At 39.7% G+C, this 26710-nt stretch overlaps 1 protein-coding gene across 1 annotated transcript in view; it reads right to left on the reverse strand.

The window, feature by feature from the left end:
• USH2A (usherin) overlaps positions 1-26710 on the reverse strand; it is an 837868-nt gene that overhangs the window by 148259 nt on the left and 662899 nt on the right. The window contains exons 58-61 of the mRNA XM_021064292.2: positions 24848-25031; positions 23167-23324; positions 8756-8914; positions 7054-7216 (exon numbers count right to left, since the gene is read on the reverse strand). Coding sequence (XP_020919951.2) covers positions 7054-7216; positions 8756-8914; positions 23167-23324; positions 24848-25031 — 664 coding nt within the window. The remainder of the gene's footprint in view (positions 1-7053; positions 7217-8755; positions 8915-23166; positions 23325-24847; positions 25032-26710) is intronic.

A 26710-nucleotide genomic window follows, 5' to 3' on the forward strand; every position in this document is an offset into this window, starting at 1 on the left:
GGAATGGGATGGATTGGGGATGCAGGGTTAATAGCTGCAAATGCACTGGGAACTATGTCTGGTCACTTATGATGGAGCATGATAATGTGAGAAAAAAGAATGTATATATGTATGCGTAACTGGGTCACCTTGCTTTACAGTAGAAAATTGACAGAACACTGTAAACTAGCTATAATGGAAAAAATAAAAATTAAAAATAAATTTAAAAAGCTGTAACTCAAAAAAAAAAAAATCAGTCTATTAACATAAGACCAGAGACCTTAAAATGCCAAGAACAGTCAGCAGTGAGTTCCTGCACACTCCTCTTAGCACTAACTTTTGGGATCTAACTTCAAAGGCAATGGCAATAAAAGGAAAAATAAACAAATAGTTCTACATAAAACTAAAAACTTTTGCACTTTTAAAAACTTTTTTTTTCTATAAAGTAAGATATTTTATTTTTTCTCTTTTTAGGGCCAGATGGCATATGGAGGTTCCCAGGCTAGAGGTCTAATCAGAGCTGTCGCCGCCAGCTTATACCACAGCCACAGCAACGCCAGATCCGAGCCGACTCTGCGCATACACCACAGCTCACAGCAATGCCGGATCCTTAACCCACTGAGCGAGGCCAGGGATCAAACCTGCACCTGCATGGTTTCTAGTCGGGATTGTTTTTGCTGTGCCACAACAGGAACTCCAACTTTTGAAAACTTTTAATGGGAGTTCCTACTGTGGCTCAGTGGGTTACAAACCTGACTAGTCTCCATGAGGACATGGGTTTGATCCCCGGCCTCACTCAGTGGGTTAAAGATCCGCTGTTGCCATGAGCTGTGGTGTAGGTCACAGATGTGGCTCGGATCTGGCCTTGCTGTGGCTGTGATGTAGGCCTGCAGCTACAGCTCTGATTTGACCCCTAGCCTGGGAACTTCCATATGTTGTAGGTATGGCCCTAAAAAGACAAAAAAAAAAAAAAAAAAAAAAAAACACACACACAAAAAAAACAAAAACAAAACAAACAAAGAAACAAAAAAAACCTTTTGAAGGAAATCATCAATGAGATAAAAAGTCAACCTACTGAATGGGAGAGGATATTTGCAAGTCATATATCTGATACGGAATTCATATCCAAAACATACAAAGAACACATACAACTCAATAACAGAAAAACAAGCAACTGATTAAAAAATGAGCAGAGTGTCCGAAGAGACTTTTTTTTTTTTTACCAAGAAGAGATACAGATGGCCAACAGGTGCATGAAAAGATGCTCAACATTGCTGATCATCAGGGAAATGTGTATTAAACACATTGAGATACCACCTCACACTTGTCAGAATGGCTGTTATCAAAAGGACAAGAAATAACAAGTACTGGTGAGGATATGGAGAAAAGGGAACTCTTGTGCCCTGGTGATGGAAATTTAAATTAGTATAGACACTACGGAAAACAGTTTGGAAGTTCCTCAAAAAAATTAAGACTAGAACTACCATACGATCTAGCAATTATACTTCTGGGTATTTATTCAAAGAAAATGAAAACACTAATTTAAAAAGATATATTTACCCCTATATCCAATGCAGCATTTCCTATTATAATATCTGAGATACAGAAGTATCCTAAGTGTCCGTCTATGGATGAATGGATACAGAAGATGTGGTACATATATGTGGTACACACACACACACACACACACACACACACACACCCTACTACTGGGCCATAAAAAAGAAAGAAAATTTTGAAATTTGAAATTTTGCTATTCGTGACAACATGCATGGACCTTGAAGGTCCATGATAAGTGAAATAAATCAGAGGAAGGCAAATACCATGTGATTTCACTCATGTGTGAAATCTAAAAAAGCAAAACAAATGAAAAAACAAAAGAAAACAAAACCAAACTCATAGACAGAACACTGGTGGCTGCAAGAGGGGAGGGGTTTGAGAGCTGGGCAGAATGGGGGAAGGAATACTTCTAGACATAAAAGAAATAACTGTGTAATGTACAGTATGGTGACCAGAGGCAATGATATTATGCAATTTAAAAAATGTGTAAGTTGCTAAGAAAGCTAAAAAAACCTCCTCATCATAAGGAAAAAAACTTGTAAATCTGTATGGTGACAGATGGTGACTAGACTTCTTGCGGTGATCATTTTGAAATGGATACGAATGTTGTAATGTTATGCTGTATACCTGAAACTAATATAATGTTATGTGTCAATTATATCTCAAAAACACAAAAAACAAAATCCAGTCTGTATTTGAGTATAAAAAGTAGAGCCATGAAAGTGCTGAAAGAAATAATTGATACATTATTTTTAAAATGATCACTAATAGAATTTCCTAGTATACAAAAAAAGCATAGATAAATAAACAGGAAATAATCCAAAAGAAAATAGTCTAAGTATAGATATTATATACACACACAAATAGCAAATATATATTTGAAATAAAGGAAGAACCTGACTTAACCAAAATTTTAATTAAACAAAAATAATACACTATTTTGATATGTATATATATATATATATATATATATACACACACACACACACACATACATACATAACTGGCAATATATATATATATATATATTGAACTGGCAAAGATTTGAAAGATTCTTGAGTCCCAGCATTGATAGTTTTCAGAATTTATATACCATTATTAGAAGACTGTATAGCAATCTCTAAAAATTTAAAATGTACAAAATTGAATCCTGAACTTCTAGCACTAAGGATAATTCTCCATATGTTTATTGTAAGGAATTTTTTAAAGAATCATAATCATTGCTCTTGTAATGAAAACTCAGAAATCACCTAATTTCCCAGCAGTAGGGGACTCGTTAGAAAATACATGATACAAATCCATATAATAAAAGATTGTTGAGTCATTAAAAGAAATGAGGGGTGCGTGTGTGTATGTATCCAAATGCCCAAGGAATATCTGAACAATATAATACCTTTTTGTAAAAAAGGGAAACTATAAATAAAAAGATACCAGTTACATATATTAAAATGAATAGTAGTTACATCTATCGATGGGAATTACACATGGCATTGGTAAGTCATAGAGAAGGGATAAATGACCTCTGCAATTTGTACTGTTAAAATGTCTTCCTGACAAATTATTTCTGATTTAAATAGTATTAAATTTCTTTTCCTAAGGCCAAGTCTCAATGACATCAACTTCATCCACGAAGACATCTTCCATAAATATTCCAGATACAAAGAATCCCTGTCTTCTGTAAATTTTTTAGTAAATATTTGTATTTCCCACATTATATTGTTTTTTTTTTGTTTGCTTATAGTCTCCTACTATGGTAAAGGTCCCTAATCATAGGCTCCAATCTTAGAGTAGATATGGACACTATCTGTCTATCTATCTGTCCATCCATCCACCCATCTTAACATCCATGCTATCTTTCCACACAACACAAACTGATTGCATAAAAATTCCTTCACCTTGAATAAATGCTCCTTTTCCTCGATCAGCTTAATTATTCATTCTAAAAATTATTATTTACAGTTTCCTGCTTAGAATATTCTTCCATATCATCCATCCATTCAAACTATCTCAGATTTTATCCTTCAAAACCTTACTCAGTTTTTTGAATCCTCAGTTATTTGAATACTCAGAAGGTTCATCACTTATTTCCGCTTTTAAAGTGTTTAGAGGATGTTTGTATATATTTTGTCTTTTATTGAACATTGACCAAATCTTTCTATTTATTTAAAGGGACTGCCTTTGAGAATAAGATCCTGGGCATTTTTGCCTGTATTAAAATGGAAGCCTCTAGTGGGAGATCATTTTCTTACGTGTTTGTGAAGTCAAGAAAAACGGTTGGGTGGAAGGTGTACATGGACGTTGGATCTTGCGGATGGATTTTGCCATTCACAAGATTACAGATAAAATAAGGGGGAGATACTGAAGAATATTTATTCTACGAGCTAAATTTACTTTGAGAAGGAAGCAAATGCTCAAGAAGGCTTGCTCTACAGCCAATCAGGAAACAAGGTGCAACATACTAACACAAAGGCGGTGCCTATTGCAGGAAATGTCACTGTGATGAACAAAGTAGCCTAAATAAAACATCAGATTAACAGGTGAACTAACTGGAAGCCATCACATGAATAGTCTTGGCCTTGCTAGGTTATTTTTTGTTTGTCTTTGTTTCAAGTCATAAACATCGGTTTATTAGGACACACCTTTTTTATTTCAGCGGGCTAGTATCTAGAGGCAACACAGAAGCAATGGAAGGGGATTACTGAGAAGTGACCTGGAGGGTTGGAGGGAGCAGAGTGACAAACAGTCTCAAGATGGGATGGGCAGGTTGGCTTCCTGCAATTTAATGAAAATATCTGCATAGGTCAAGGCCCGTCTTTGATTTGAGCTAAATGGATTTCCTTTGGCGGTGATAGAAGAAAGAGAAGGCAAATGATGAAGCAGAAATTACATGCCATAACCTCCCCAGAAATACCAGAGGCTGGTGGCTGTAACTATACGCGGGGCTCTCTGTAGTCCCAGAATGAAAAAGAACTATGTGTCTACATCCTATTTCTGTCCTTACACATTTCCGATTTTTTTTTTTTTTGCAGCTATCTAAGAAAAATTTGATATTGTTGTAGTCTAAGCACATTTAAACTTCAGCTGGAATAACTGCCAAGTGATTCATGCCTATGGAGGTGAATATAACGATTGTATCTGGAGCCCCAGTGCGCCATTTTCATTTCACTTTAAATAAAAAACAAAATGTATCTGTGTCAGTCAGTGCCCTTCTGCTGTACTCAGAGGTATCAAACAGGCTACAATTATGATTGTGAAGTGATTGTGTCACATTGGAGGAAGGTTTATTGCTTTTGAGTCTGCTAGGCAGTAACACATTCTGTTTCATATTACTCTTTATATCATTGTTTGGCTGTGACTAGAATAATCAAATGCCATCAAATGCTGTCAAATTCAATTTACAGTATTTTTCATTGAAGCGGGCTTTCTGCATTATATTTCCTGTTTTCCCCTCTCTAGCTGCCATGGAATAGTCACTGTAATCATGAGCTTTATTTACAAAACCAACAGAGTGAAGCCACATCCTGGTCTATCACAGATACTTTATTTCCCTTTCTTCAGAATAGGAATTTGATGTGCTTTTCTCATACAATTAGCATTAAGTAGATGAAAGAAAACTATTCGAAGAGGATGGGCATTTTAGAGGCTGCACTAATGTGCTCAGCGTAAAATGTAAATTCACATTAGCCGTTTTTACGTGTTCATGTGTATCTGAATCAGAAATTATTATTCTCCAAATTAATGTTTGCTGAGAAGAAATCTGGCCTGCTCATTTTTGGAAATGTCATTTACAGAGCCAGAGAATACAATAATACCCTCTCCTTTGATAATTGTCCTACACACCCATCGCTCATCCCTGAGGACTGGTCTGAATCAAAGGTTTAATATCTGAAGTTATAAGAGGAGCCCAAACGAAGTTTCACGATGCATCCAGGGTATGGGACTGAACAACAAAGATGTGAAGCTGCTGGAGAGACTAAGGAAGGATGCTGATGTGGGCAAGGATGAGCGGAAAAGATGTGTTGAGCTTTACCTGCCTGATGTGAATACATGGCTTTTGGAACGGAGTTTTCCTCCGCAAATCCTTTACGTCTGCCAGTGTCTGTCTTAGGAAGTCTCTTTCCTGTCTCAGTGCTATGATCCGAATGATGCCCCCCCAACCCCAAACTCTTATGTTGAAATGCTCACCTCCAAGGGATGGTATCAGGAGATGGGGTCTTTGGGCGGTGACGAGGTCGTGAGGGTGGAGCCCTCGTGAACCGGATTAGTGCCCTTTGAAGAGACGCCACAGGGGCCCCTGCTGCTCTGCCACCTGAAGACAGTGAGATGATGGCCATTTCTGAACCAGGAGGGGGCCCTCACCAGACAGCAAATCTGTCAGCATCTTGATCTTGGACTCCCCAGCCTCCAGGACTGTGAGAAATCAACATTTGTTGTTTATAAGCCACCCTATTTGTGTATTTGTGTGATGCAGCCTGAATGGCCTAAGACAGATGGCAAGCCTGTTGGTTTTATGTGGCAAGTTCTGTTTATTTTCTCCTTTCCGGCTCTCTCTCTTCCTCTCTCTCTGAGATGTGGCTGTCTCTTTTTCTCTCTCTCCTCTTCCCTCCTCATTATTCATTGTGTATTTGAAGAAAACATGAATTTAAACCTGTGTCCACATTGATCAAGTGAAAATTGGGTCAAGGGGCACAATGCCCTTCAAGCCCAAATGCCCATGGAGCCTCCCCCACCTGCCTCTTCCTCTCTCCCCCGCTCTCATTCTCACTCTCCTCACGCTCTCTCCCCTTCTCTTTCTCTCCCCTCTCTGTCCCTCTTTTCTTCATTGTAAGTGACTATCCTTAATTCCGTACCCCATGGTACAAAGGAGCTGCATTAATACCATCCAGCCTGCCGAGCGGAAACCGCCAACCAGAAGGGGAACTGCAGAGTCGGCCCTCTCTGCACAGAAAAAGTACCATCTTTAGAGCATGAGAAAAAGCCTTTCCACTCTCCACATACTGGTGATGGGACATAATGAGACTGAGACCTGGCTCTTCCTCTGGAATGACTATGTGTCTTGGTCCACGAGCTTCCAGAGAACAGCTCTGCCACTCCATTAAGGGTAAGGTTTCCAGGGCTATTAGGTCTCATCTTTCAAAGAAGGCTCAAGGAGTTCCCTTGTGGCACAGTGGGTTAAGGATCTGGCATTGTCATTGTAGCAGCTCGGGTCACTGCTGTGGGACAGGTTCAGTCATGGCCGGGGACCCTTCACATGCCACAGGTGTAGCCATACACACATACACACACAAACAAAAACCAAGGGAGGCTCAAACAAAAAAGTTACATATGGTAGTTGTCTTTTTTCCTGAGATAATGTGTAAAAGTTCCCAGGACCAATGTTAGTTTCCAGGAAGTGCTTCAAAACAGATGACTTCTCATCCATTCCCCATGGAAGCAGAAATGCATTCGATTCTATAACCCTGGAAGAGTACACCTTCTTAAATACTTAATGGACCTAGTCCTGGTCAGTGTTACCTGTGAATAAAGTAGTTGGTGATGACTCCGTTTGGTTTTTGAGGAGGCCTCCACTTCACCTCTACGCAGGCTGACCCCAGCGCCTGAAGAATAGGGGGATTTAAATCCATGGGGGCTGCTTCCGCCGTTTCGACACACATCCTACTGCTCACTCCGCAGCCTCCTTAAAGAAAAATAAAAGACCTTTAGTAATTTGTCAAGCAGGGAAGAGAGTTACATGGGCCTAGAGAAGAGAAAGGATACTACGACAATCATTTCATCTGAAACTTTGTATACGTGCATATACACATCTTTTAGGCTAGGATTATAAATCCCTACTGGATTTGAATATTTAAATCAGGAATCATGTTTGGAAAATTCGCTAATTAACCACATATTTACATAGGCATAGACAATAAAGCTCGCGTTTGTTTGAACTGAGGTTTCTTTAGTTTACTGCAGTTATTCTAGCCAGAAAGTGACAACATAACATGCTTCAATTTCATAAATATTGGTGTGACCTACATATCTTGTTTTTTTGGCTGTGCCCACGGCATGCAGACATTCCTGGACCAGGGATTGAACCCACACCATAGTAGTGATCAGAGCCACAGCATTGACTCTGCCAGGCCACTGGAGAACTCCCTTGGATGCTCTTAATAGTATCTCATTTTTGCCAATATTTAAAAATCATGATTGTTCTCTCGACACACAGGAATCACACAAGGAACGTGAGGATATGGCATCTTCATAGCCTAATTTTACAGAGAGATGCAGAAGTTGCTTTTACATTTCAACCAAGAAGAATCTTCATTCAAAGCTATTTCCAAGTGAATAAGCTGGCCACTGAATCAAGGAAAGCCATACCCTTCAAAACCAAATGTCTTGGTCCGCTTTGGGGAGAAAAGTGGGCAAACTGACTCAAGTTTCAGAGATGAAGCAGAGCAAAATCGCAGAGCCCTTGTTCTAACCAGTTGTGTGGGAAACGGTACTTATTTGGAAACGCGAGTTCCTAAGGTCAGGGGTGCCATTACGTGGCGCGTATAGGGTCGGTGCATTTCTTCCTCTAAGGTGAAGCCGTGTGTTTTGCACACCAAAATGAGTTACCTCCTTTCTCTTTGAGCAGTTGGGTGTTACACAGCATGTAGCGCTTGGAAGGATGAAAGCAGGCTCTTTCTTAAGACCACACAGAGAGACGGTGATTTCATTGTCTACTTCCCTAAGTCATGAAACTCAAGGTGACAGTTTGCATCCATGACGTGGGTATCAGGCAAGCCTTGTAAAATGCTAAGATTCGTTTGAGTGCAACTCAACTTCTGAATAACGTCTCCCCTCTCTCTCCCCATCCCTGAGTAAAACTGAAATAGAACCAAGGTGAGTACGTTTCTTATGAGAGTTTCATAATACCTATTTCGTTTTATATTACCAGTGATTCCTTTATGGGATGTAGGTGTTTTTCTTTGAAAGGGCCTTATAAAACAAGACTTTGCAAAACCACCCTTTTCAGATATTTAAATATTCATGATTTAATGTGCAGAAATGCATAATGCTTCACTCAATGCCAGGCTCCGATTTTTCTGGGTAAACAGTCCAGTACAAATAAGAAATGAAATGTTAGTCCTTGCGTTTGAGTTGAGAACCTATTCCCTTTTAATGAAATTTTGAAAAAACGAACTACTTTTAAAAATGAAAACCCAGGATAAGTGTCTGAAAAGACTTTCACCATTTTGACATGCTTGTATCCTTATCTCGTACTGTGTGAATGGATCCAAATTTTCCAGAAGGGTGGACTGATTTTGGCCGACGGAGGAGATCAGAGGTGCCACACTTCCAGGATTGGCCAAGACATTATACTCCACAGGCATTTTGGGGACGAAGATCCCTTTAAAGAAAGAGAGAGAGAGAGAATAAACACACATATGTATGTAGGTTTGGTCAACAAATGGTCAACAAATGCTTGTTTTTTACAAATGATATATGTTTAAAAAATTTAAACGTAATGATATATTATTGCTTAATATAGCCATCAGTTAATGCATGAAATTTAAGTTGGAAAGTATTAGAATACCTCCCCCAAAGTAAGAAATGCGTACCACCCATTCTGAAGTATAATAATTCTATTCAAAGATGTACTCTGTGGGCAAATAAAAACGAAGGCATGTTTCACTTCTTAAAAAATACAAGGCAATTAGAAATGGTGCCATATATTTTTCCTGGGCTTACTTACTCTTAAAGTACATAAAAAAAGACCCACGAGTTTTGCCTATGACAATAATTTTTCTGTCGGCATTGTGTGTGCATCTAGTCTGACACGGATCCTTGACATAATAGCCCATAAAGTATCCAAATCATAGTCTATCTAGAGAATTCTCAGTGTGTTAATTATGGAGTCAGGCCCGTCCACCTGTCAGTGAGACTTATGGACCTAAATATATATGAAATTTGGGTTCGGAAGCCGTCCTTTTTCATAATGCTGCCTAAAAAAGGAATGTCTTGTCATTTTAGCCCCTTCCCAATCTAGTCACAGAATTAAATCCCTGTAAGTTTTATCTGGTTGTGAACAACACGCACACTTTTTTTTTTTTTTTCTGTCTTTTTAGGGTCGCATCCCGAGGCATGTGGAAGATCCTGGGCTAGGGGTGGAATCGGAGCCACAGCAAGGCCAGATCCAAGCTGCATCTGCGACCTACACCACAGTTCACAGCAACGCCAGATCCTTAACCCACGGAGCGAGGCCAGGGATCGAACCCAAGTCCTCACGGATACGAATTGGGTTCGTTACTGCACAACGTGAACTCCCCACCTCCTTTTTTTTTTTTTTTTTCCCACATGCACACTTTTTTAGGGAGAGGACGTGAGCCTTGAATGAAGAACATGATGCAGTTGCTCACGAAAGTTTCTCATCGATCTGACAGCTTCTAACACAGGTGGGCTTCAGTCCTTACCTTCGTGGTACTTAAATCAGTTTCTTTGCTACAGAAACAGGGAAATGTATAGCGTAGGACTCAATAACCCATGAGAGATGAGGTCGCAAGAATGAAACGTGGTTTTGCTTTTTGTAGATAGAGTTCCGACGAATAAGGGGCAGATGAGTACCACAAACCAGAGAGGTGCAGGATTTTGTGTAAGAGAGATGAAAACAAGGAGTCTTAGAGGGAAATACCAATCACCCTCAGCAGGACTGATGAACCGTTTCTTTTGGAAAGGTGTTGGATGGAGCGCCTTTGCCAACACAGACCGAGAAGTTTAATTTTACATTTAGAGCATCCTCGTTAAACTATTTGCGGCTCTTGTCTTCAGCTGAACTTATGGTTAATCTGTCACTGATTCCTAAATTCTCATCTCTGGCTTTACCTCTCTCCTGTGTATCTGTATTTGCAACAGGCTGCCTTCCAGAGACATCAGTCTCGACAGGTTTGAAAAAGACTTACACCGTTTTGTGCGCCCAAACCTGTTCTTGGGTTTCCTCTCTTCATGTCCCTACACCGGAGGCCTTGGGGTAAGATCCTTAACACTGAGACACAGTGTAGACTCGGCTCTCTTTACGCTCAAGCTCAAGTGGCCACTAATTTTTATCAATTATTTATTTACAAAGTTTTTTTTTTTTTGGCCCGCCGGCAGCATAGAGTTCTTGGGCCAGGGGTCAGATCCGAGCCACAGTTGCAAGCTAGCCCACACCTCTGGCAAGGCCAGATCCTTAACGTCCTGTGCCCGGCCAGGGACTGAACCTGCATCCTGGCGCTGCAAAGATGTTGCTGATCCCATCGCACCACAGTGGGAACTCCTGAGTTTTATATATAATCAGCAACATGGGACCCTGAAGGTGTTAACGTGACCCCTCCTGTATTTGAGGAGATAACACTGCTGGCAGGGGAGCGATGGATTGAAAACATGCCAGCCAGGAGGTAAGGCAACTGCTTTGAAAGTCATTGCGTGGTTGTATCAATAATGCAAAAAAGAATGGTGTTTCACTGCATTTCTGTTTTTATGCTCTGCAGACAGCATATGTTATTTCATTTGGTATCATGAGAATGTCACTTTACACAGTTGGGGGCTTTGTGGGTTTTTTTTTTTTTTTTGACCACACCCTCAGCATGTGGAAGTTTCCGGGCCAGGGATTGAATCCACACTATAGCAGCAACCCAAGCTGCGGCAGTGACAACTCTGGATCCTTATCCCCCCTGCACCCCAAGAGAACTCCCGCTCTCCTCTTCAAGGTTGTTCCAATGCTTAGATTGTTAGGACAGAGTAGTAGTTCAAATGTTGATTGAATGAATGAGTGCCAACAATATTGTAAGGTAAATATTATTACTGGTTTGTTTTGTTTTGTTTTAATGAGAAAATTAAGGCCCAAAGAAAAACCTGTTCTAAATACAACACTGATTAACTGTGGTTGCCAGACTTGACCTCAAGCCCATCTGATTGATACCAAAACTTATTCCTCTCTGTTCATATTGTCTCTTGATAACAAAAACTTGGATTAGAAAAATTAGGGGGAAAAGTGAAAGGCTAATTTTGAGAGAACATGTGTAGACAGCCAGAGCAGGTTTTGGAGACGGATGAGTTGCAGGGGACAACTCGGATTGAGGAGTTAAGATTAGCACTGATGGAATAACACTATGGGTGAATATTAAATATCTGAAGAGCCGGTTTCCTAAACAGGGATATATACACCCTGGACACTTGCAGCCTTGTGTTAGAGCATTTTTGGAGACCAGGACAAACATGTCCCTCTTTCTCTGAATCAGTTTGATATGCACAATTTGTGAAACACACAGATTTCCTACCCAAGCTGGGGAACCGGCAGAATCCCACTATTCTTTGTTCACAAAATTTGGAAGTGGCTTTTTCTCCCTAAAAAGCACAAGACTAGAAAAATGGTCTCTGTAGTGAGGAGATGACAACTTTCACCAGTCAGGTGTTTTTTTGTTTGTTTGTTTGTCTTTTATTAGGGCCACACCCACAGCATATGGAAATTCCTGGGCTAGGAGTCAAATCGGAGCTGCCAGCCTATGCCACAGCCACAGCAACGTGGGATCCGAGCCCATGTCAATGCTGGATCCTTAACCCACTGAACGGGGCCAGGGATTGAACCTGCATCCTCATGGATACTAGTCAGGTTCATTAACCAGTGAGCCACAACAGGAACTCCACCGGTAAGATGTTATTATTAGTATTTTTTCCCACAAAGAAAGATATCACAACAAAGGTTAATACCTAGAAAATGTAAGTGAATTCATTTTTTTTTTTTTTTTTTTTTGTCTCTTTGCCATTTCTTGGGCTGCTCCTGAGGCACATGGAGGTTCCCAGGCTAGGGGTTGAATCAGAGCTGCAGGCGCCAGCCTACACCACAGCCACAGGAATGCAGGATCCGAGCCGTGTCTGTGACCTACACCACAGCTCACGGCATCGCCGGATCCTTAACCCACTGAGCAAGGGCAGGGATCAAACCCGCAACCTCATGGTTCCTAGTCCGATTCGTTAACCACTAAGCCATGACGGGAACTCCCATCTTCTCTTTAATGGTATAGTGAGCACCCATAATGAGCTCATTGAGAAGATATTCTTGGGAGTTCTCATTGTGACTCAGTGGTAATGAACCCCACTAGTATTCATGAGGACGCAGGTTCAATCCCTGGCCCCACTCAGTGGGTTAAGGATCCAGCACTGCCATGGGCTTGGATGCCAGGTTGCTGTGGCTGTGGCAGAGGTTGGCAGCTCCAATTTGACCCCTAGCACAGGAACTTCCATATGCTGTGGGTGTGGCCCTAATAAAAGACAAAAAAAAAAAAAAAAAAAAAAGGAAGAAGGAAGATATTTAAGTCCTAATTTTCACCTGTAAGGCAAAACTGGGAATGTTTTAACTGCTCCCAACAAGACTGCTATAATCGAAATAAAGTTTGAGGGTTAGATTAAGGGTGCTGATTAGAGGGAGCATTTGAGACTCTGAGTTCATCAATGGGTGAAGAAAACTTAAGTACAGTATTAGAGGTAAAATAAATACCAATATCATCAGGATATTCTTGTCCACGAAGGCTGCTCTTCAGGGAGTATTGCTCGAGGAAGTAGAAGAGATTGAAGAGTGAATCAGAGACTCTCTCAGTTTGCAATTTTTTTTTTTCTTTTTAGGGCCACACCTGCAGCAAATGAAAGTTCCTGGGCTAGGGGTCAAATCGGAGCTGCATCTGGTGGCCTTCACCACAGCCACGGCAGCACTGGATCCGAGCTGCCTCTGAAACTTATACTGCAGCCTGCGGCAACACCGGATCCTTAACCCACTGAGCAAGGCCAGAGAACAAACTTGCATCTTCACAGGCACTAGTTAGATTCTTAACCTGCTGAGCTACAGTGGGAACTCCACAGTTTGCAATGTGACCTAGCAGGAAGATACGCTGACGGAAGTGTCCATCTAGAATATCCTGGAATATCACAGCATCCTAGGCATTTCTCCTTATTGTTACCCTGACATAATCTGTAAAGCAGTGGGAAAAAAAATGTTGCTGTTTGTACACACATATTTATGACAAAATGAAGAGAGGAGAAATTGCCTGGACATTGAGCCTGTTATTGGAGTCATCTTTCTTCAGATTGATTTAATATCCTGAACTACAACAGCATATCACGCTTTAGCTAAAGAGATTAGTAGAAAACGTACACCTGAATGATAAATTATACATTATGTGTTTTTTGGATGGAGAGCAACACACTGGAATTCCATGCCAACTTTGCATGAATTTTTAAGATAAAAAGCAAGACTTTAAAAAAAAATTTAGGTTTATGGTGATTGCTCTAGATTTTTTCCAGACCTCTTGGGATTACATGCTCATTGTGTCTTCTCTGTTTCTAGGGTGGATCTTGCAGAAAAGTCTGACAAACACACACGTGAAAAATATGCTCTCATTCTTGATGAACCAGACAAACCACAGAATAGAGTCAGATCAAATCCCTCTTCGGCCTTCATTCATCCCTGGTAAATTACCCAACCTCTGTGAATGTCAATCTCTTTTTTCTGTAAAGTGATGACACTAATAGCCACCTCAGAAAGCGCTGAAAAGATTAAATTAAAAAATGCCTGCGAAGCATTTTAGAACATTACTACGACATAGAAAGTACTGAGTAAATGCTAGACATCACTACAAAATAAAATGAAATGGAACAAAACAGAATAAAAAAAGACCCCAGAGCTATGGCGCCGTTTTCATGTGCCCTCAGACACTTCTGAAGCCATCTTTGTATAAAGTTGCCATTCCAATTATAAGCCAGTGCCACACTCTATCAAGTAAATATCTTGATAACAATATATTGTTACCTAGTTTTATTTCTTAGGTACACTCAGCTGTGATCCGGTTGTATTCCCGTAAAAATATCCTATTCTTCATTCTCAGCTATAATTTAGAGTGGTCTTCCCTTCAATTCATCTGAGGTTGTACCTCGGGATACGACTTCAGTCCGTACCTACTCGTTTGGCTCCAGTAACTTCTCTACTTAAAAGGACAGGTCTCCCAGGGGGTCAGGGAACAAAACTGTGCTTCTACCACATTTCAAATGTAGACATTATTTTGATTCCGGCTGGTCAAAGCGTGAACCTGGAAAATGCGTTTTTCACGTCTTGGTTAATCGGAAATAAATGTCCCTTGCACACACCTATGAGGTGCTGAAACAGAAAATGCTCCTGGAAGCTGTGAACATGTCAAACAATGACACGTGTTTAGGAAAGAGGGTCCCCTCCACTGTCATAACTTACAGGACTGGGACATGAAAGCCTCCTGTGTTCCTGCAAACCCTAGACCATCTGCAATGAGTCTGAAAGGACCTAGCCTCCTGGTATTCTGATGACTAAATAAAATGAAATGGTCATATTTGTTAAAGTCAGCTGGCAAGCCACAGGACTTGGTGAGTTCCTGAGTTCATAAATTTATGTCAAAGCAAGAGGACCAGTGGAAGCTCATGTGAACCAATTTACCCTAAGTGCAAATGGCAGTTTTGTTATTTGGTGTCAAAGTTACCAGTCGCACAATGACAAGCTGCCATAACATATTTTCTTGTTCACTAAAGAACAAGGATTTCGTCGGTTAATATTCCTTGCAATGCTCCTTTTCATAATTTACAACAACTAGATGCTGATAGGTTATTTAACATTTATGAAGTTAAGATGTAATCAGAAAAACCCTGATTATCTTTACAAATAAAAAAGTTAAATTATTCAACTTTTTTTTTTTCTTTGTGGCTTCATTTCACAGCAGGTGCATACTTTACAATGGGACAAGTCAATCAAATAATCCTTTTTAAAAATCTTTTCTTTTCTTTTCTTTTTTTTTTTTAAGGAGCTGGAGCAAGAACCATTCTAAGAGGAAAACTGTTAATTCAGTTTCATAGCTACCTTTGTCTCAAACCATGGGTTGTGCTTAACAGAATGGTTTTTAACAAATTAGCATAAATTCTGCTTTTTATAGGTAGGAGTGTCTTGGTTCTGTCCTTTTGGGGGCCGTGGAAGTGAAACTGGACCCCCCTTGACCACATGTGTATACCAATTGGATAGAAATTTTACATAGTTTGTATGATAGTTATCATTTTATGCCTTTTCCATCCAACTAGATGGGTGAGTTCTTGACAAGAGGGACAATGTCTCATTCATTCTTCTTTTTAAATCCCCAAAGTTGGAGCATCATGCCTGGCCCCTGAGAGGGGCTTGTAAACATTTTCATGCTTGGGAAAATGAATATCCGTCTATCCAAATGTAAATGAATTACATCCTTTGAAATGTTCAGCTTCAAATTAAATGACCCTACTGAGTTACTAGAGTGACTGTCCTTGGATTACCTCACCCTCATTTATGTTTGCCATACCTTATGGCCCCTTCTTTTTTAAAAAAATTAAAACTGGATCATAGTAGAAAGCAGAACAAAATCATTTGCTTTCTGTACTGTTTAGGAAGAAAAATAGTGAAAAAATAGATTACAGTGGTTTTGAACCTAGAATTTGGAGTCAGATTCATGATGGGTTGGCTGTGGCACCCATGTGGTGTATAATCTAGGGAAAAAAGCTTATAACATTGCAACTGACTTTTCTCATTAGTGAAATGGGAGAACACCAGACGTACTACAAGTTGTTATGAACATTAAATGAGATATGAGTTAATCTCTTAGAAAAATTGCACAGCACATATTAGACTCAAAAAGGTAAGATAAATGTATTAAACATCAAAAGTAAAAGCAACAAAAGAAAAAAAAATAAACAGATGGGACCACATCAAACTAAAAAGCTTCTGCACAGTAGAGGAAAACCATCAGCAGAATAAAGAGACAGCCTATGGAGTAGAAGAGAATATTTGCAAACCACGCATCTGAAAAGGGATTAAATATCCAGTGGATACTATGAACCCAAATGACTGAATAGCAAAACAAACAAACAAACAAAAACTCAATTAAAAAATGGACAAAGGACCAGAATAGACATTTTTCCAAGAAACACAAATGGCCACCAGGCACATGAATGGGTCCTGACCGTCAGTAATCCTCGGAGAAATGCAAATCAAGGCCACAGTAAGATATCATTTCACATCTCTTAGGGTCTTTATTATCAGAAAGACAGAAGGTAACAAACGCTGGTGAGGACATGCAGAAAAAGGAACCCCATACACCGGTTGGAAATGCAAACTGGTAGAGACACTATAAAAAACAGTACGGAGGTTCCTTAAAACATTAAAAATAGAATTGCTATGTGATTCAGCAATTCTACTTCTGTGTATATATCCAAAGGAAATGAAATCATTATCTCCAAGAGATAGTTGGTCTCCCACTGCAGTGCTATTCACAACAGCCAAGGCATGGAAACAATCTAAATGTCCATTAATGGATGAGTGGATAAAGAAAATGTGATATGTGTACAATGGGATATGGTTCACCCCTTAAAAAAGAAGGAAATCTTGCCATTTGCTACACCCTGAATGAAACTGGATGGAGGGATAATGCTAAATGAAAGAGCCAGACAAAGACAAATACTGAAGGATATTGCTTATATGTGGAATCACTAAAAAAAAAAAAACAAGTTGAATGCATAGAAACAACAAAGGCTGATGGCCAAGGACTGAGAGGATGGGGGAAAGAGGGGGAGGTTGGTGAAAGGCTTAAACTTTTAGTTATAAGATGAAGAAGGTCTGAGGATCTATTGTATAGCATGATGACTCTAGCTGACAGTGCTGTATTGTGTAACTGAAATTTGCTAAGAGAGTAGAAGTTGGGTTCTCATTAAGAAAAAAAAGAGGAAGCATATGAGATGATGAATGTGCTAATTAAATCAATGGTGAGAATCCTTTCACAATGGATATATATATCGTACAATTATGTTATCCACTTTCAATGAATTACCATTTTATTTGTCAATTATACCTCCATAAAACTGAAAAAAGATAAATGAATGAATATGCAAAATAAACTACAAATCATTGAAATGAGTTTTACATTTTCTTCTGAAACTCACCGCTCCTTGTCACTTGGCTACTGCACTTACAAGAAACCTGAAACAAGTGCCAATGTTGAATCATCCCAATTAATGCAATGGAATCCCTGAGAATGCTTAATGCTAATTTTGCCTTTAAATAGATAGTATCTGATCTCATACACTGCAGTCAATGAGCTCACCGAATGCCAAGATGCCTAATGTCTGTAGAGAGCCCATATTGTGGCTAGCTACCCCTTTCATCAAAACTTGATTAATGAAAATCATTTATATTCCTCAGCAATATTAATTTCAATGATTTCTCAGTAGAAGAATGGTTGCCAATTCTTTTCTTTAATGGACTAAGAGATAAATTGAAAGGAAAAGCACCAGTATTTCAATATTATGCATTAAGCCTAAATAACTCACCATCTTTAGTAAGAAAATACGGGTGTTGAATCCAACAGCAGCGTTAATTAGAACATGATTAAGGGCTAGAACAGTTCAAAATATAGTTGTCACTTTGATAAATTAGAAAGCCCCATTATTACCTTCTGAGCTTTAATAATTTTGGGTGTCTGGATTCTCAAATGGCAGGGATACCTGTCTCTATTCTTTTTTTTTTTTCTTTTTATGGTTACACCTGGGGCGTGTGGAAATTTCCAGGCCAGGGATTGAACCCATGCCTCTACAGCAACCTGAGCCACTGCAATTGGATTCTGAACTCATCCCACAGTGGGAACTTCCCTATCTCCATTCTTAATCTGAATAAACCATTTACATACCCTCCGGGTATTTTCTTCTTCCTTTTCTATAATTTTCCACCCATTAGGGTAACATATATACTTTTTTCCCTTTAATATGAATGGGCAAGCTCTGCCCCAAGGTTCAGAACTGATAACAATAAGAAGAAATGTTTAGGCGTAAACTAACCTGCTTTATGTTATCTGCAGATTCAAATAGGAATGAGCGACATCTATCCAGTGCCCACTGACTATGGGCTTCTATAGGAAATCAAGTGTTTGAATAATTTTAAACAGCAGAAAAATCCAAAATTTATTTATGTTTGCCTGAATCATAAATTTTAGAAGCATACTCACCAATTTCTTTATTAATTTAGGAAACATTTTATAAGGATCTCTTGTTTGCATAGCATCAGTCTTGAAGGTACAAAGGATATACAGAAGAGTGGAACTCTTGATTTTTCTAGGGTCTGGAGTGTTTTGATAATCTTCCTGCTAATATTTGTCAAGTAATAATGAGATAAAGTCAATCAGGATTTACTTGGGAGGTAAGAGAAAGTCTACCAAGGCATTGAAATAGTCTTCGAATAACTGCTTTGCGGTTAATTGAGAAATGCCTCTTTTCCTCTCCCACCCAGTTAAAATCTTCCAATCTAGTTTTGCTAAGTCCTGTCTATTCCTTCTGCACTTTAGGATGGGCAGGTAAAGGCCTCTGGTTACCAGTTCCTTCACGGTGCAAGAGAGAGTCATTGCTAGATGCATATTTTCCCTTCAGGGGCTCCGCATTTCCCACAACGAATCTCACAAAAACCATTTTTCTCTCCAAAACACTTGGTTTTCACCAACACCTAGTCCTGCTTCTTGGCCCTCAGGGATACTATCAAAAAAACAAAACAAAACAAAACTAGTTATTCTATCATAAATCTGAAAGGCTTTGTAGGCAATAAATTGGAAGTAGGATTTGGATTTAAGAGTTAAGCCAAAGACAGGAAGGAGTTGCTCTCATAGGCAGTAGTACAGAGCAGATCTGAATGTGACTCCTGGTTGTGCAGTGTGACTGAATAAATTATATTACTTCTTTAAGATTCAAGTTTCTTATCTTAAGATCTTCATAATGGTATGACTTGTCTCCCAGAGTTGGTATGAAAATTAACTGCAGTAAGGCAGGGAAAGGGCTTCTTAAAGTGTTTGGTGCAGTTCCCGTTGTGGCTCAGCGGTAATGAATATGACTAGTATCCATGAAGATGCGGGTTTGATCCCTGGCCTCACTCACTGGGTTTAGGATCCAGCATTGCCCGGGTCACAGGCATGACTGGGATCCCATGTTGCTGTGGCTGTGGCGATTTGACCCCTAGCCTGGGAACATCCATAGGCAGCGGGTGTGGCCCTAAAAAGAAAAAAAAAAAAAAAAGAGTATTTGGCGCATACTAGGAATTTAACAAATGGCAAATATAAGCAAGTAGTATCAATGCATATATATGACACGGGCCATCAGTATCACAATTTCTTTTCCCTGAATCATGTCACACCTTCTCTGGACCTCGCTCCTTTTACTAATAGCATTTATAAACATACAGTAAGACTTAATTTATAGGTAGTATTGAAATGAGAAAATAAACCGAAAGGCCACTTAATTGCATCGGTCATATTCTGTTGCCAGGCAACCACGTAGATTTTTTTTCTCCCCACAAGTCACCTGTGTAAGGTCACTCTGTCCATACTGACCACAAAAGAAGATACATGGGAAAAACTCAGTGAATTTAACCACCATTTTGGCTTAGTACATTCAAGGGAAACTGGTTTGAGCCACATTCTCAGAGTTTTATTGGAACTGGCCACTTTTGCTTGGTGTGGGTGATCCACGGTGACTAAACTTGGAACACGTCTAAAGTCACCAGGGGAACTTGACCCCAGGCCAGGACATTCTTTTTCAGTCAACTTGGGGTTAAGAATCTGACTTTGCAGGTTCACTCAGGTCTGGGAACTATAGGTATAGACCATTTTGCCCATTTTTCAGCTCTGCGTATGAGGCAATCCCTTTGTCACGAAAGAGGAGTATGAGGAATACCCAGAAAGCTTTGATTGTGAGAAAATAAACAACCTCCAGTTATAACAAGTTTGTTTTCTTCCTGCTTAAAACATATATTTGTGACTGTTCAGGAACAGAAAAATGTTTTTATTATCCAAATCAAAACACAGCATGAGGTACTTTCCAATAAAATCAACTGTAGATTATACACAAGTCAAAATCATCTGCCTGTTTACTGAGTTCAAAATCCTTCTAGGCACTGGGGAAAAAAAGTTTAATTTAAGATTTTAATCTTTCCATATATTACAGGGTTTCTGTAATGGATTTTGTGCATCTGAAACTAAAAGATTGACAGGTCTGGATATTATAGATTTATTAACCATCGGTTACATGGTCAGAGTTAGCGCGTAAAGCATTTCTACGGTATCCCTTAGGCTGGACTAGAATGAACAATTTCTACAAAGCCTGAGGTAGACAAGAGTTAAGGTTACATTGAAAAAGCAAAACTTGCCTTTCACGACGATCCTTTTCTAAATAGAAACGCTATACATTAAACAGGAAAATATGATGTTGAACCCAAAGAAAGAAATGACAAAATTCTGGGAAATCGAAAGAAGTCTTAACATTTTACAAACCCCACCCTGCAGTGTGCGGTTTTTATCGTTCTGAAAGTGGGGACCTTGGGACCTAGCTAATGTTGGGACCAATACTTTTTTAAAATGAATAATTAAAGGGAAAAATAATTATCTGAAAATTAGCACCATCTCTAGAATATTATACAGACTGGATAATGTATGCCAATTATACAAATTAACTCATTTAATTACAAGAACCCAACATATAGGTATTATCATTATCTCCATTTTGCAGGTGGAGATAGTTGAGACTCAGAAAAACTGACTTATTTAAGGTCAGCTAATAGGTGACACGTGTGGGATATGTTTCCTGGTTTTCTCATTCATCTCACTTTGATTGTCCAAAAAGAAAGATGTTTTCAAATCCTTACTGAATGGGGAAGTCTTCGGGTTAGCAATGGTAGTTGATGTGGGTAATAGTGGGAAAATGACAGGTCCTTTGATAGACCATAGGACTTCCTGGTCGTTTGGCTAGGAAATCATCAGCTTTGCTTATCACCCTGGTCTTTGGGTTATTGTTATTTGAGAGCTTGGATTGTAGATGATCCTGAATTGAACATGAGACCTCTCCAGCCATGGGGCTGCATCTGGTCTCAGGCCTCATTTGACCTTGTGGAGCACAAACACCCCATCACGATAAAAATGCCAAGGAGAAATACGCTAAAAGGTAGCAAGGTCTCAATGCTCGTCCATGAAGGTAGAAATCAGTTCCATGAGAGGATATGTAAGTTTCTGCGTTTTCCGCAGCAGGAGATGTGTGTTTTCCTCCACTGAAATTAAGGGCAGAGTTCAAGAACATCTGTGCCTCTAAGGCTGCCCTAAGGATTACAGCTTTGTGACACAGTTTGGTGCTATTGATTATCCCTTCGTGTTTTGTTGAATTTAATATGTTGCATATTCCTCTTAAAACAAAGGTAGGTGGAATCATTTATATTTAATATCGTAGAACAACGTACTTGCTTACAAAGCTCTTAAAAGGGTTCCTCTGGCAAATTTGACCAAAAGAGACCATTTCATCTTTGATCTCAGATTACGATATCAGAAAGATGTTGGCTCACGAGAATTTAAGTTTTCTATCTTAGGCCTTTATGTTATTTTTATGAGTATTACCTGTTTTGACTGAGATATGTGTTTAATTCAATGAAAAATATGTCTTCATTAATTATTTTATGGAATGGATCTGCTGTTAGCCAAAATGGCTGTTAACTAATCATTTTCAGTTCCATGTTAAATTTAGGTAACTTATTCTGATGGGCACCATAGGGGTTTGTTTCAACTTCATGTTTAAATTTCATGTTAAGACCAGATATTGAAGGCGCTCCCGCTATAGTGAAGTGGATTAAGAATCCGACTTCAGTGGCTCACGTCAGTGTGGAGATGTAGGTTTGATCCCTGGCCTGGTACAGTGGGTTAAGGATCTGATGTTGCCACAGCTGTGGTGTAAGTTACAGTTGGGCTCAGATTCAGTCCCTGGCTCAGGAACTTCTACATGCCATGAGTGCATCCAAAAAAAAAAAAAAAAGACTAGATGTTAAGAATAAAATCACATATCTTTGAAGTGCACTTAACACCTTAGCGAGTTTTAAATATCACTATGCCTCATGCTAAAAGAAGAGAAAGCAGATGTCACTTTAATCCTTAATCCACAGTGTTAGTGCAATCCAAATTTTACCTGAGGATGATTACAATATTCCAAATAAAATAATGCACTAAACCACAAAAGCAACCGACTAGTGAGGAAGTGGTTTGTTGGAGGCTACACAGCACAGAGAGGCAGGATTCAGCCACTGGTCACAACTCAAGGTACATGGGTTGAGTGGTCTGTTGTCTTTCTGAATTCCTCATTCGCTACTGTAATATAATGCCAATGACTCAATATAGGAAATCCTACAGAAATGAATGGTCAAGGCTGCTCAGACCTATGCCACTAAAGCTTGGATAGGTATAAATAAGAAGAGAGATTTTTAGGCTCTGGTACTTGAAAAAAAGTATTGCTTTGACGGAAAACTACATATGTATCTACATATCTTTGTGTAGACCCCTGCATCTCTACAGATATGTACGTAGGTAACTGCTTATGCAAGGACCCATGGTTTGGTTTATTCTGTTTATACTGATTCAGGAGACAGATTATGTCCTTCCGATTTTCTGCATTCACATTTCCATCCTTATCGCCAATGAACTTCTTTGAAATGTTTCAAGTTATACACACACATGCGCGCGCACGCACACACACACGCACATGCACACACACGTGTGTGTGCTTTATTATTATTATTATTATTTTTACCTGGCGGGTTCCAAGCGACAAAAAGGGACGAAGGCCCCATGACTGTGATGTTGTGTGGAGGCGGGATGTCTTCTGGTGTCAGCACAGGTGTCTGTACAATGTGCTCATCACTAGAACTGCTGCCACCTCCAGTTGTGGCTTCTAACTTGTAAATGTACCTATGTTCAAAGAAGAAAGAATTGTGATAAGGGAAGGCGGGAGAGAACTGAACAGTGATTGCTGGCTTTTCTATCTCTTGCTCCATCCTGAATTTGTGACAAACTGCAAATTCTTGGCTCCCTGTCCAGAAACTTTACCGTAGACCTTGTAGTCTTGCCAGCACAGGGCACATTTCCTCCAGGCCATCCCTACTGCTTCCCCTTTCCCGTTTTATTTATTTATTTTTACATTTCTTTCCTTTTTCTTTTGGCTTTGTAGGGCTGCACCCATGGTACATCGAAATTCCCGGGCTAGGGGCTGATTTGGAGCTGCAGCTGCCGGTCTACAGCACAGCCACAGCAATGCCAGATCTGAGCCGCAGCTCACGGCAATGCCAGATCCTTAACCCACTGAACAGGGCCAGGGATGGAACCAACGACCTCATGGATACTATTCGAGTTCATTCCTGTTGAGCCATGACAGGAACTCCCTCTTTGCTTTTCTTAAAGATTTCAGGAAAGTCATGGAGTTTGCTGGTGGATGGTGGAGGATTCAAATGAATCTTCTCCAGTTTTGAAATGGGGCACAGAGGTCAGGGAACTCTGTTGAGAGAACGGTGTTACTAAAGAGATCTGCTGCTCTCTGCACTAAACCATCTGCTGCTCTAGGATGCATTTTATCTCTGCTGAGACGTGAATGCGAATGAATTACAAATATGTGGAACGTTTCCCCTAAAACCACTCACGTCTGTCTATAGCGCAGCAAGTAGAGAAAACCTGAGGCCAGAAGAAAAAGTCGTTGGTGTGAAACAACCTTTTCCTCTCTTTTCTTACTCGTTTAGGGCTGCATGTTTTTGAAGATCATCTGATCGTTTTTAAAATTGAACACGTTGTGTGTTTTGTACACTTCAAAATTCTCAGGTCTACAGCAGAACTTTGTAAATCGAACTATATTTCAAAAAACACTTTAAAAAATGAAAAAAATTCTCATGGCAAATAAAAGTAATTGTTGATTTACAGTGTTAAGGAATTTCGGAATTTCGTGTCTTCTGAAGGCTAGTGTCATGAACTAGCACTGGGGTCCCCAACATATGAAATGGATGAAAAGGTCTCCCCTGAGATGGAAAGGCTAATAGTATGTGTGGAGATTACTTCACCAGCTTGCTTGCCTGCTTCCTTCCTTTCTTTTCCTCTCTTTTTCTTTTTTTGGCTTTTTTTTTAGGGCTGCATGTATAGAATATGGAGGTTTGCAGGCTAGGGGTCTAATGGAAGCTGTTGCTGCCGGCCTACCCCACAGCCACAGCAATGGGATCCGAGCTGCATCTGTGACCTACACCACAGCTCATGGCAACACTGGATCCTTAATCCACTGAGTGGGGCCAGGGATCGAACTGCCTCTTCATGGATACCAGTTGGGTTTGTTACTGCTGAGCCATAACGGGAACGCTAATTAATTTGATAGTGGTTCAGCTGGAGGGCTCTTTCTCAGCCTGAAAAATCTAAACTTCTTGCTGTATAATTGGTAAAGTTTTCTTTTAGTTTACCTGCTGTTGGGCTCCAGGTTTTTATCAGTGAAATTCCGCTCCTCGCTGCCGCCCAGGAAAACCATGGTTCCATTACGACTCAACTGATATTGAGAAATGAGGCCATTGGGCTTTTCGGGCAGACTCCAATATAATTCCACTGTTGTAGAATTGACAATAATGTGTCGAGGCGTCACCCAAACTCCTGGCAAAAATAATACCATGAAGTTTTACTGTTAGGATGAAAGAAACACCTTCTTAAAAGTCACACCATCACCTCACATACTATGATCTTTTTCATCTGTTGATAAAAAAAAAAAAAAAATCTCATGGTGAGCAACAGAAATACATTTTGTTGGCTTTGGAAATGAAAAATGTAGTTAAATATAAATATATTTTAACGCCTTAATTATTATTTTTGCATTGCTTTTATTTTTTTATATATAAGAATTTTTTTTTTCCATTATAGCTGGTTTACTATGTTCTGTCAATTTTCTACTGTACAGCATGGTGACCCAGTTACACATACATGGATACATTCTTTTTTCTCACATTATCAGGCTACATCCTAAGTGACTAGACATGGTTCCCAGTGCTACACAGCAGGATGAATTGCTTTTAGAAAGTGAATGTCAGAGAAAATAGCGGAAAATGTCTCTATCCTGGCTGTTACTCTGAGTGTAATCAAGGCCTAGGAGTCTATCCAGGAATTTTCAGGCTTTTTTTTCTTTTGAGGGCCATACCTGCAGCATATAGAAGTTCCTGGGCCAGGGCACAGCCCCAGCCATGGCAGACCTGAGCCACGTCTGTGACCTACACCACGGCTCACGGCAACACCGGATCCTTAACCCACTGAATGAGACCAGGGATTGAACCCACATCCTATGTCGGGTTCTTAACCGGCTGAGCCACAACAGGAACTCGGGGATTTTCCACGTTGATGCCTATGTATCTGGAATCACAATCTCATACTTGAATTACCAAATTCAACACACAAGCACACTTTGCCTTTGCTTCTCCGACACTACGTGCTCTGTGGGCTTCTTTGTTTCCCTTTATCTCTGGCTCCTTCTTCCAGCCTCACTAACTGGATTCTCTTCCTTTCCTGGACCTCGGAAAACTGGGCTCTGTCCTCTGCTCTGCCCCACCCTCCTGCTTCTTCTTTCCCAACCGCTTTCTTGTAGGTGATTTCCATTCAGTCTCACTTTGAAACATGACCTGTATGTTGAACATGGCTGGATGCGCGTCCCTGCCCTACAGTCTCTCCCGAGCTTCAGATCCACGAGTTCCACCCTCTACTCGTCTGCCTCCACCTGGATGGCTAATTGTCTATCCAAACCTACAACACCCAAAACAGAGCTCTTGGGTTTATCTATTCATCTTCCAATCTTATCCAACTATTCATGTTCTTGGCAAAACACAAAACAATGATCCTTGAGGCTCTCACTGGTTTTCACTGCTAAACATCATCTATCACCAAATCCCTCAGATTCTACCCGGAAGGTGTACAGTCCCTATATTTTTACTTCTCCTGATCCAGACTACATTTTTCTGGCTCCTGGACTCTAGCCTCTAAACTAATGTCCTTGTGTTTGACCTTGTCCTTGTCTATTTCCCTGCAATCTTCATGCAAGCACATAAAAAATATAAAAATATATTTTATTTATATATTTATATATAAAAAATTTTATTTATATATTAATATATATGTGTGTGTATATATATATATGTGTGTGCGTGTGTGTATATATATATATATATATATATATATATATATATATATATGCCTGTGTAATCTTCATAAAATATACAACCCTTTTGAAATTGTTCATAGAGTATAATGCCAATTCCTCACGCTAATCCGTACGGTCCTACATTCTGCTG

Source organism: Sus scrofa, chromosome 10 (genome assembly GCF_054392235.1).
Source record: "Sus scrofa isolate SSC_HxYL_T2T_F1_AM1 chromosome 10, Sscrofa_HxYL_maternal_Yorkshire_Landrace_v2.0, whole genome shotgun sequence".
In the NCBI taxonomy this organism is placed as follows: domain Eukaryota; kingdom Metazoa; phylum Chordata; class Mammalia; order Artiodactyla; family Suidae; genus Sus; species Sus scrofa.